Genomic DNA, 12,897 nt, shown 5'->3' on the forward strand with positions numbered 1-12,897 from the left:
TATGGGACACTGCCCACTCTATGGGACACTGCCCGGACACTGCCCACACTATCGGACACTGCCCGGACACTGCCCACACTATGGGACACTGCCCGGACACTGCCCACACTATGGGACACTGCCCGGACACTGCCCACACTATGGGACACTGCCCACACTATCGGACACTGCCCGGACACTGACCACACTATGGGACACTGCCCGGACACTGCCCACACTATCGGACACTGCCCGGACACTGCCCACACTATGGGACACTGCCCACACTACAGGACACTGCCGGGACACTGCCCACACTATGGGACACTGCCCACACTACAGGACACTGCCGGGACACTGCCCACACTACGGGACACTGCCCACTCTATGGGACACTGCCCGGACACTGCCCACACTATCGGACACTGCCCGGACACTGCCCACACTATGGGACACTGCCCACACTACAGGACACTGCCCGGACACTGCCCACACTATCGGACACTGCCGGGACACTGCCCACACTACGGGACACTGCCCACACTACAGGACACTGCCCGGACACTGCCCACACTACGGGACACTGCCCACTCTATGGGACACTGCCCGGACACTGCCCACACTATCGGACACTGCCCGGACACTGCCCAAACTATGGGACACTGATCGGACACTGCCCGCACTATGGGACACTGCCGGGACACTGCCCACACTACGGGACACTGCCCACTCTATGGGACACTGCCCGGACACTGCCCACACTATGGGACACTGATCGGACGCTGCCCACACTATGGGACACTGCCCACACTACAGGACACCGCCTGGACACTCTCCGGACACACCCTATTACTGGACAATGCCCGACCATTCCCTTTGCTACTCCCGGGACACATAACAAATACTTGGGGCCAAATTTACCACCACGCTGTTTGTTGTGGGACTCTGTCCTTTCCCAGTTAAATACACAAACTGGAAAGTTGCTATGAGCCATTGGGAACGGTGACCAGTTCCACTCGACCTTGCATTATTTATAGTTGCAGAGAAAACGTAAACAAATATTTAAAACATCTGCAGTAAACATTTGCATAGATCCGATTATTCTAATGAAACCAGTTATGGTTAGATGTGTCGGGACAGAGTTATTATTTGTGCCATTATTAGAATCCGCGGTCTGTGGAAGTGTGGAGAAGCCGCGGCCGTCCACGCTCCACCTGTTGTTGTCGCAGTTTGCAAAGTGTCGCGAGTTTGGGACAGTGACGGGAAAAGTTTGTTTCATTTATACTCCGCGGGCGGGAGAATTGGCAATTTAAATAGGAGGAACATCCTGATTAGCAACAAATGGCATTGATCCGCATTCCTGAAAACACACACAACACCACAGGCATTTCTGGGCTGTGTTTATCATTTTAGAAAAATCTTTTTCATTAAATTTGAGAAGATGAGGTTAGAGCAGAACTTGTGCGGGTAAAACGCGGATAAAGTGACTCCCAGTCTGTCAGGAACGGTTTGAACTGCCCAGAACTCTCAAACAAGTCACATTACTGTTGGGAGATCCCATCGCGCGTTCAAAATCTTAAACTTAACATTTCTTCTTTGCTCTGAGCCGCAAGCTCGTTTAATTTTTAGATAAGTGTTAAATATTCTTTAGCTAACACGAGTTTAACTGCTGGCATTTTGCAATCCCCTCCCCACCCATTCCCAAGTTTGCAGGGCCTGGTTTGACTCTTTACATTCATTAATGCCGAACATTTTAGTTATAATTGAACACGATCGATGCTATTCTATCGGATATTCCCGCCTAAAACTGTTACAGACTCGCCAACCCCAGGGACGGCCCGGGTGTCCCTCTATGTCTCAGACACACACTGGCTCCCACTATAGCAACAACAGGGAGCATCTGTAGAAATGGCCAAAAGTAAATTAAACTCTCAGGGAAATTAAACCGAGCCTCGGCTAACTGTACCAGCCGGCCAGGAGCAGCATTTAGTGCGGGCTTTGAGTGAAGGCGACTGGCGGCTGGGATATCCGTGAGATTTAATAATTTAATTTCCGGTTCTTCAGTATTATTTCAAATAAATAAAATAGGAACAGAATATTTTAGCCGGAAACTAACGGGTTAAATCTAGATTTCTATATATTTTGGGATATACACTCCGTACTTGACCCAACATAAAGTAAATTACTGCAGTCCCATTTTAACATCTTACCGAAACCGCAATCTCCATATTGGATGCCAGCGGTTTAAGCGGGATTATATCATTAGTCGGTGTCACATCTGAAGCCGAAAGGACCGCAGTACGGTGCGCTCCAAACACTTCCACTTTGCTTTAACATAACGGGAGAGAAATGCAGCGCTCAATGCAAGTTTAATTCAGTCGCTTTATTTGGTGAAGTGCAGACACTCTGTGGATGGGATTGTCTGACAACTGCGGCATGTCTGCGGCGAAAGGAAGCAGATTTGGAGCGTGAGCCCTAAATCAATCCGCTGCTTTTTCTGCAGCGCCGGAGGGTAAAGAGTTTCTTTGAGTTTAAAATGCAATGTTTGGAGATGGAGGCGGAGGAGCGTGACCTCTGATCCCAGCCTCTAAACAATTCCCAGCCGCATCACAATCCTTTTCACTCACAAAATAAAATCTTTTTACTCCCGAATTTGAACTGTCTGCCAACACCGATCATTGTGTGGGCATTAAGGAGCAATCCTCCCACTGGCTGACGAGCTATCGCCACTCCAAGCAATCTCCTTACAAACTCCACACTGATAGTTTCAGGGCAACAGACTCGGTATGCTGGGCAATCACTCGAAACTTCCATCGGTTTCTATTCACTTTCCTTTGTCTAGTAGACATGATTTAGGATATAAACATATTCACTCTCACAACTCTGCCTCGCCGTCAACACACACACGCAGAATTGGAATTATATAACTATCAAACCCGTCTTTATAGTTTAATCGTAGCTTATATTTCCCACCCACCCACATCGTATTAAAGATTATAGTTCAGGAGAAAAGTAGGCTGTAAATAAATAATTTGAGGGTCACGCTTGACAGAGAAAATGCCGTAACAAAAATGCAAGAATCGAATTTTACTGAATGTCTCTGTGACCATCTCACACCCTGTGACCACACCGACTGCAACATCCCTCAATAAACACTTTGCATTATATCTCCAGGGGCCACATTTAATGTCTCTTATCTGCGCGCTCTGCGTTCGCAATATTTGAAAATATTTATTAAAATTCGTTGTTGTAATAATAACAAATCGAAAAGGTAAACAATAAACTTTTATATATTTTTAAAGTTAGTAAATTAGACTAAATACATTGCGAGAAAATGGGAGAAAACAATACAAATTATGTTTGACCGGACCAAGTAGTTTAGAGAAATAATCTCAATATATTCTATAACCTGAGAAAGTCCATATACAACGGAATAGCGGGCAAGAGCCACATCTCCCAGGCCTAGGTATCGGTACTAAAACTATATTTAATGTGAATCCTATATTTAGTTAACTCCTCCAAAGTAGATGCATTTATTCTGTGAAGGAAAATGTCATTGACAATCAGACAGGTTTTTGAGAGACAGGCACAGTGCAGGCACCAATTAACACGCACCCACCAGCCCCAATCCACGGGATCCTGTGTCGTCTCAGCCTCTGCGATGTGCTGTTTCTTTTTAAAGAGTATATTTTTAACAATGAGCCTCCAAACACGCTTTATTTGCCCACTTGTTTCATGATTATCAGTCGTTAAAAAATCTGAAGCTTAGAGATGCGAATGGTAAAGGGTCCGCCTCGGTGCCACGGGTTCAGGTTGCGCTAACAAGCCGCGGGGTTGAGCTGCAAGTGTCGCCGTTTCCGTTGTTGTGAATTCGCTGGTTGAGCGTAAATTGCCCAGAATTACACCGTGAACCACACAAGTGCAAGTGTCTCTTTTACTGAAAGAGTGTGTGGGACAGCGGCGGGACTCGGAAACAGGACACGGCTGAGCTTAAAGTTAACAAAATCCTTTTTAATATCTGTTAGTTTATAGTTTGTAAAATACTGTAAGCATCGCTAAAGGATGTGTGGCTTAATGGAAAGCTGCATCGAGCATGTGTTTAAACTGTGCGATTGAATCATATCAATAATTTACTCTGAGCAACATTTGGTAGACAGCATCAGACCTGCGCCACTTGGAGTTGAAGATATTTACCTCGAACTTTGTCTAATTTAATTCAGAAATAGAGTAAACCAATTTTATACTCAAATCTAACCGTCTGTTTCCTGGTTTTCTGTAGAAAGTTTTAAAAAATCGTGGCGTATTATTAGTGTTTGATACACTGATAGTACAATATTTTAATTTATATTCTCACGGCAAGATTACTGAAACGCTACCTTATATTCAAACCACGTGTACTGGGCTGAGTTGCGTTAGTCAATATTCAGAGTGGTGAATTATTAAAAGTCTCTCATGGGTTTTTGTTGCATCAGGTTCCAGTTGGGGAATTCTGAAAAGGCACAAAACAGGCCGACAGGAGCAGTAACATCACCGGCGCCTTGTTTTTATAAGAAAGTAAAATCCTGATCACTTATTCAGACCGCATGCTCTCGGCAGACATTTAAGTTCTTTATTATCCCAGTCAACGTGAAATTTACTGAAGTCGTGAGTAAAATATTTGTACATTTACACCCCCCTCCCCCTCGGGGGACCCCGGTTACTCGGCCGGCCAAAACCACCTGATCATAACGGCGGGTGGTTCCTGTGAAAGGGAAGAAACACTTTGTGTGTGGTCACGGAGTCCAACTAATTCTTTGCCTTCTTGTATTTGAGAGAGAGAAGATCCGCGAGAGAACAGGGCGCATTTGATTTAGAAACCGAACGAGCTTTAACATTTAAATATTTAAACTGTGATCATTTAAAATAAAAAAAAGTATAAACAAACAAGTGGTTCTTGTTAGAAATAAAAAATAGCGAATAGGCTGATGTGGGAGAGAGATCCCTGCCGGTTACCGAGGCTGCCGTGTGTTTTATCCACAGTTAGAGTCACTGTGTTAAATTCCATAGATGCAGATGATGTGCTATCCAAGCGTGACGGTTCGGATTTATACAACCCCTTTAGTGATTCAAACTATTTCCAGATCAGTCCTGTCATTTCAATTCTAATCATTCACGGGATTAGGACTCTCTGTGCAAACTTTCTCAGCCCAGGGGAACTGGTATTGTTAGCTATTGTCGGGGGAATTAAATCAAGATCGCACACTACAACCGGCTTCCAAAAGCTGCCTTTATGCGTAAAGAATATTGTTCAGAAGCTCATTTTAAAAGTGAATCAGGAAAAGTAGAAATACAAATTATATACAACGTTTTTTGTAAAATTTATTATTTTAACGGACTTGTTTTGAGCAACGCAAACGTCGGTCTGTGCAGAAAAGTTTTAGTAAACTATTTACATCGGCTGGCGGAATCCGCGTGAAATTCAGGAATAAAAATTATTTCCATGATTTACAGAAAATATTACAATGCAAAAAAGGAAATAGTTTCAATACAGAAACTCACATGGGTCACAAACCTGCAACTAAAGGCAATTCAAACGTCTTATCAATTAAGTTGAAAGACTGTCTCCTGCCTTTTCCAAAACGCAAAGATTTCCCGGGTTGTGGGGGAAATTCCACGTTATTCCATGGGGAGCAATACCGGAGTGTGTGTAAACAGCGAGATTGCGCAGTCTGGGCAAATTCCAACAGTTGACATTTAATACAGCCATTAATCTTCTCAATTGCCTGATGATAAATACTGTACAAAAACTTGGTAATAAAACATTTAAATTCTTTTTAAAACGTATGTGCACTAGTTTCAGAACCAGTAACTTTTCAGAGTTCCCACAAAGAACGACTTTACCTCTTTTTTTTTACAAGAACATCAAAGAAAAAGCATTAGAGTCCACATCCCCGAGTGCCGAAGTTCACATGTGAGTGAGTGGGATTGTCCCGTTGACCGGCGTGGCGGGACTCTGATAGTGCTGAGCCAGGGGCAGCAGTCTGTTGGGCGACGGCTCGCCTCCTTCTCCTCCTGCTGGTAAATACATGCTGATCATCTCCCGCAGGTCCCCAGAGCAGGGGGCCCGAGAGTGCGAGCTGACCGGAGGGCTGGGAGACGGCTCCGATTTGACCATGGATCCCAGCGAGAGGCCGGCGGGGGCCTGGTGGCTGTAGCCCGAGGAGATGGTGCCATAGGAGGGGGAGCCGCTCATGTATCCCTGCGTGCCGGGGATGGGGCTGTACTGGAGGGACATGTCGTAGCGGTGCAGCTGCTGCGGGTGGTGGTGGTGGTGATGGGCAGCTCCGCCGCCGGCGCCCCCGCCGCCGGCGCCCCCGCCGCTCCCTCCTCCTCCGGCCGCCGCCAGCGCCGGGTGCTGGCTGTAAGCCAGTTGCTCCTGCATCATGACCGCGGCCGCCGCGGCCGCCGAGCCCGAGTAAGCGCCGTTCGCCCAGCCGTTCATGTGAGCGTAAGCGCCGGCCGCGCCCGCCCCGTCCAGCCGCTGGTTTAGCCCGACCGGCGAGCCGAGCGCCCCGGGGCCCGGAGGCAGCAAGCTGGCGGGCAGCGAGTACTTGTCCTTCTTGAGCAAGGTTTTGGTCTTGCGGCGGGGCCGGTACTTGTAATCCGGGTGCTCCTTCATGTGCAGCGCCCGGAGTCTCTTGGCCTCGTCGATGAAGGGCCGTTTCTCGGCCTCGGACATGAGCTTCCACTCGGCCCCCAGACGCTTGCTGATCTCCGAGTTGTGCATCTTGGGGTTCTCCTGGGCCATCTTCCGGCGCTGCCCCCGGGACCAGACCATGAAGGCGTTCATGGGCCGCTTGACCCGCTCGCCGCTCAGCTTGCCGTTCGTGCCCGGGGTGGGCACGGTGGTCCCGGCGGCCGGGGCATTGATCTGATGCCCCGGGGATTGCAGCTCGCTCTCCATCATCAGGCTGTACATTCAAGCGGCGCCCGGGTCCGGGTCCCCGTCCTTGGCAAACTCCAACTCCAACACCACCTCCTCTTCTGTTTTACGCTAAAATCGGACAAAGTTAGCGGGCTTGAGCCGGTGTAGAATTCCTCGGGCTGGAACCGGTGCAGAGTCACCCGATTTGGAGCCGGCTATTGAAACAGGTGCAGAGTTGCTCGCTTTGGATCCGGTTGTTGCTCGGTTTGGATCCGGTTGTTGTTCGGGTCGGATCCAGTTGCTCGGACCGGTTGTTGCTCGGGCTGGAACCGGTGCAGAGTTGTTCGGGTCGGATCCAGTTGCTCGGACCGGTTGTTGCTCGGGCTGGAACCGGTGCAGAGTTGCTCGGGTCGGATCCGGTTGTTGCTCGGGTTGGAGCCGGTTGTTGCTCGGGTTGGAGCCGGCCGGCCGTGCCCAGAGTTATTTGCTTATGGTTTCCATGTGGGGAGAAGGTAACGGAGAGAAAGGGCCCCGGGGATGCAGATTGACAGACATTAAATGAGTTTACAGGAGCCAATGGGCTGGCGCTCTGGGTAAGGTTCACTTGAATGGTTGTGACGTGGGGGGAGGGGGGAGAACCGCATTAATTAGGCAAATGAGAGGGCGTGGCCGAATGCCCAGAGCTCTTGGAAAGGCAGAGGGGGGCAGTGGAGGCTTTCGGTGCCAATTCCGTGCTCCCTAGCCTTACAACCCGTCAGCATCTTCAGGATAAGCTTTGTGACGGATCCCAGCCCCGGTCCCCTCGGCGCGGCGGCCGAAGCCGCCACCGAAAGCCAGAACCCGGGGGGCAAAAGGGGATGACCGAATGGTGCTCGGGGCCTCCCTCCAAGGATTGACCCGCGCCTTTTAATGGCATTTGGTCAATAATGATGCTGAATTTCAGAATCACAAGCCAAGTCAGCCCTGAGTGAAACAAGCAGCAATTCTCTCCTTTAGGGACTCGTAGACGGTGCTCTTTCCAAGTTAGCGATCCCTTTATCCAATGCACCGCGTTTTTGCAGCAAGGCCAGTGTTAGATCTGCATGGGGCCACTTTGCTGAGGCCAGTGAGGAGCCCCAGGGACCCTGGATGCCCCCCGCAGGAGTCCGCGCGCCTTCAACAGGTCTTGTTGCCAGGCGGCCGTTTGACTGACAGCTGGGACACGTGGCTCTCGGCCTCCGGGCTCGGGTCCCCGGGAGCTGCCTGTCAATCACCGGGAGGCCACTCACCCGTCCATCTGCTCCTGGACGCCGAGGCCAGCACCGGAGAACCGAGCAAAAATAATCCACAGTAAATGGCTGGATCCCGCACCACAGAATCCCCTTCAAACCCGGCCCCAATCAGCCCAATCTATTCATGCAACCAATTCACGAAATTATTATATGTAATGTTACATATCACCGTGTACAGAACTTATCTAAAGTACAAATCGTTTTAAAAAACTGAAAATAGTAATGATGATGTAATAACTAATGACTAGAACTGGTCCCCGTGTTTGTGATTCTGTGTTAATGAAATGAACTAAGCACAGCTCGTTCGTTGGTCGGTAGCCGGGAGGCCTTTAAAATATAGCTTTCGGGGGTTGTAATTCCAACGGGAAAACCAAACGGATTTTCCGTTAAATGTGCCTTAATATTGTCTTTGAATTTTGGAATTAAACAAAACATGCGTTTTTTTGGTGTAAAAAAGGCAAATTGGCTAAAGCTGGTTTGCTCAGGACAAGCGATCGTTGCCAGTGAATGCTTTATGCTGTTGTTAGACAGAAATCGGGACTTTATTATGGCAGCTTGTGGATAGAGGTCAGAGGGGCACTAATGATGTGGCGAGGGGTTGGTGCGTTGGGTATCGGTGAACTTGCTGAGTCCCACAGTAACGAACAATAAATGGAAGCGGGGATGGAAAGCGAAGGAAGGGTTTTCTTTGTCTCTCTCGAATAGTCAAAGCTGAACCTATCTGGATAAACTTAGAACGGTGCAATAAAAAGGGAAATATTTTAAACATCGCCATGCTGGACAGCTTATAAGGAAGATATTGTGGGTGGTGTAGGGAACAAGCAGGAGCAGGAACCCCTGCTGCTTCGCGTTGTGTCGGTAATTGGGTCCTTTAGTGTCCAGTAATGGTCTTTAAACAAATTAAGGCCTTTGCAGAAGTTTTTCAACTTTGAGCGCCTGTGAGGAATTATCATTGGAACAGAGAGATTCATTTACTGACTGCACAATGCGGCCTGGTACCACTCGGCCTCACAGAAACAGGTTAAAATGAACTGCCACCACTTACGGGAAATCCAATTAGATACCAGAATCATATCTAGGCGGCAGCAATGTGCTTGCACTAGGAGGCGGGTTATTAAAGAGAAGATAAATAATTCGATAAGGGAGATTCGAATGGAAGTGTCTTTTGTGAAATTCTGTGTTGGAGAGCAGATGTCCATCGCCGTCTGCTGGCGGTAGACACCGGCTGAGAGAAAGCGCCAATAAACGGAGCTCGGTTCTAATGAGCTACCTTTATACTTTACCCAGTTTAAGCTGGGAACCGGGACCATTCTCTCGCTACATCACTGCCAATCGGGGCGGCAACGAACGATCCCAACATTTTAAGAGAAACCAATTCGCACAAGACAATATTCTGGGAATGAAACACCGTTACAGTGACATCAGAAACACAACCCACAATGGCGAATGCTGTAAAGACACTTTACCAAGGGGGGGAATTAAAGCGAATATTGATACTTCTTTTGAACACAAGCTTGACACAGAGTCACAAATATTTTTAATTGTTTAAACGATCGCTTATTCTATTCTACAACAATAGCCTATGAGGACACCTACAACTTTTTGCTTGCTTTTTAAATAAAGGTTCTACAAATTAAATAGCCCCGGTAATAGGACATTTAGGTATTCTGAAGACTAAATCAATTAATTCGGATTCCTAGTCAAAGCCAGCCTCGGAAAGAAGAGATGGCGCCGTAAGCAATACTCACGCATATCATTCAAATTTCACAGATGACCGACCCTGAAAACCTCAATCAGCTTCTAATTGAGGGGAAACAAAATATTGCTTCCTACACTAGGACTAACGATTTAATCATTATATGATACATTATAGCTTTTAATTAGGCTAATGCTGATACTGTATGGGAAAAGATAATTCAATACAGTTCTTGATGAATTATATAATTGGGTTAACAACCGAGCAGTGGGAACACGTCAATATTCAAGCTGCGTAACCACTAGATTCAATAAAAGGAAAGAGGTTACTCATACAGCACAAAAGCAAGAGAAAAACTACACACACAAATCGTCCAGGAATATATACAGTAATATACACAGCTTGCCGAGGCACACTTGGCAATGCATTCAACCCAGACCCAGACCCGCCAGTATGTTTATAAATATGTGGATAATATAGTTTAGCTTTCAGCTTATACAGAGCTTGGCTCGGCAATGCAAATGCTGAAAACTAGTATATTTACCTCCTTTAGTTCTTATGTTTAGTCATTGCACGAAGAGAAGGCGACAGGGTAATTTTTCAACCACACAGACCCTCACTGGACCGAACGTTATTTTAATTTTTTTAATTTATATATAATAATGGGCTATACAACCTTGGTGACTTCCTCAATGCACACTATTAAATATTGTTGGATATCACTGAGACGCTATAGTACACAGTGTGCCAGCCAATAACCGTATTGATAGATTTTAAAGGTTCTATATTCTATAGTAGAATTATTTCTTCCTGTCTCCCAATCGATCAACAATCGTTTAAAATAATACAGTGCAATTTGGTTCTCAGTTCCGAACAATACCTGCGCTTAATTAATTTAAAATGCAAATGAAAATGCGAATGGTTTTGTAAGTACAGAGCGAGATTAAAGAACGCTACAGCATAATGAGAGGGGCTGATGTGTTCCTGAGGGTAAAAGACACAAAGACATCATTCAGACCCAGGTGCCTGGGAACTGACAGCTCCCTTTACGGGATCACAGTGACTGTGAGATAAAACACAACTTTTAAATAACAGCACTTGGGATTTACAGTGATTAAAAGCAATTTGATGTCAAAACTGACATGAATATGTCAGCTGAAATAGGACATCCCAATCCACTCTCCGAACACGACATCATACTGTTCTGGTTTTACAAGTAAAGTTCGCGCGATGGTTTCATCTGTGTGTTTCTTAAAGCAAAGCACAAGAACATTTACAACATTTCATTGTAAAGTGTTAAAACTAACAATTACCGAGAACCTGGCGTTGGAAACCAATTAATTGGTTAGCACTAAATGGGGTATCATCGCGACAGGGCTCTGAGTCCAGGAACTTCACTTACTTAAAATATTGTCTCAATGTACCTCAGTAAGAATTTCTGTATCTCAATACACGGATATACGAGGCGCTTAATTAAAGAGATGGTAATTATTTTCAATTCTTTGTTAGAATTCGTGCTCACAGATGTATCTTAATTAATTGGGCAGACCTAGTATTAGATTCCGAATATTTGAAGATAATGTCAAGTAGCATTTTAAACCACTTCAAATTCCACAATTCTCGATTTTATAAATAACGATTTGACGATTATGAAGTGCCATGAATAATTATTTTGGTTTGATCTAGTATTGGTGTCGATAGTTTCCAATAGTGGAAAAAAAGTCAACAATTAAACCCAGGCTCCTCACAAAAACTATCGTCTTACTGTCTGTTCGTTTCTCTATTTTCGCTCAGTGACATGTCTGCTATAAAATGATTAAACGACAACTTTTAAAACTGTTACATACTTAAAAATGTGTTGTAAAAAAATCAGAAACATTAGCGAGTCAACCATGAAATCCCATTCAAACTTTGAGAAATTATTGTTGTCAAGTATGGATTTTAGAGTATTTGAGAAAGCGGCTATAAAAACATTTTGCAATAAATGAATGGTTACAATAATTGGTGACTAGGTTACAATAATTGGTGACTATGTTACAATAATTGGTGACTAGGTTACCTTCGTTAGAAAGAAAACAAAATGTTGGTGGCAATTTAGTTTCTTCTCTAAAGGTGCGATAGGCCGGAGTTTTGCCATAACATCTCCTTAGATCTCACATTGTACATATTGAGCCTAATTAAAATCAAACTTTCAGTTACTTTTGGGATTAGGGTGACTGTTGGTCGTCACCTGTGTAACACAACGAGCAGCGGGATTCACTCTTGCTGCTGTGAGGTAAAGAACCGCCAGTCAGTAATGGAGAACCCGGACACAGATCGTGCAGGGGACCGGGTTCTGTCCCAGCTTATTTTATGGCAATCTTTAAAAGTGTTACATAGAAAACGCAAATCTAGTCGGGAGGCGACGGCTTCATTATGTAAACCTTTTTAGAAAATGGCATTCTAGGGCCTGTGCCAGGGCCAATGTCTGTGCCAGGGCCAATGTGGGCCTCACAGCTAGTGCCAGGGCCACTACCTGTCCCAGTGCCAGGGTCACTACCTGTCCCAGTGCCAGGGCCACTACCTGTCCCAGTGCCAGTGGCTGTCCCAGTGCCAGGGCCACTACCTGTCCCAGTGGCAGGGCCACTGCCTGTCCCAGTGCCAGTGCCAGTGGCTGTCCCAGTGCCAGTGCCAGTGGCTGTCCCAGTGCCAGGGCCACTACCTGTCCCAGTGCCAGTGGCTGTCCCAGTGCCAGTGCCAATGTCGGTGCCAGTGCTAGACAGTAACTGATGAGGTGAACTATGATCGCCAGAGCTTATTGAATTAGAAGTTTGTGGAACACACCAACTCGATCAATAAATCGGAGCGAGTTTTAAAGGACGACCGGCTCGCGCGCGACCTAAAGTTCTTGAGATAACAGTTACCATCATCTTGTGGCTTTTTGCTTCTGGCCACCATGTCGATTTTCTTTCGTAAAACGACTGTACTCTGTTAGATATCGACATTGGCGAATAAAATCTCCTTTTACTCATTTTAAACGGAGTTGTGGTAAATGTCAATCGGTATAA

General features: G+C 46.2%; 1 protein-coding gene across 1 annotated transcript; it reads right to left on the reverse strand.

The window, feature by feature from the left end:
- Positions 1-5,821: 5,821 nt before the first annotated feature.
- On the reverse strand, positions 5,822-7,256 carry LOC147111388 (transcription factor Sox-1a-like). The gene has a single exon (XM_085999903.1). It carries the CDS (start codon positions 6,935-6,937, stop codon positions 5,924-5,926), a length of 1,014 nt encoding a protein of 337 aa, XP_085856029.1. The 5' UTR covers positions 6,938-7,256; the 3' UTR covers positions 5,822-5,923.
- Positions 7,257-12,897: the final 5,641 nt, after the last annotated feature.

Source organism: Somniosus microcephalus, chromosome 10 (genome assembly GCF_052327205.1).
Source record: "Somniosus microcephalus isolate GS21.2 chromosome 10, FLI_Smic_1.0, whole genome shotgun sequence".
NCBI classification, from domain to species: domain Eukaryota; kingdom Metazoa; phylum Chordata; class Chondrichthyes; order Squaliformes; family Somniosidae; genus Somniosus; species Somniosus microcephalus.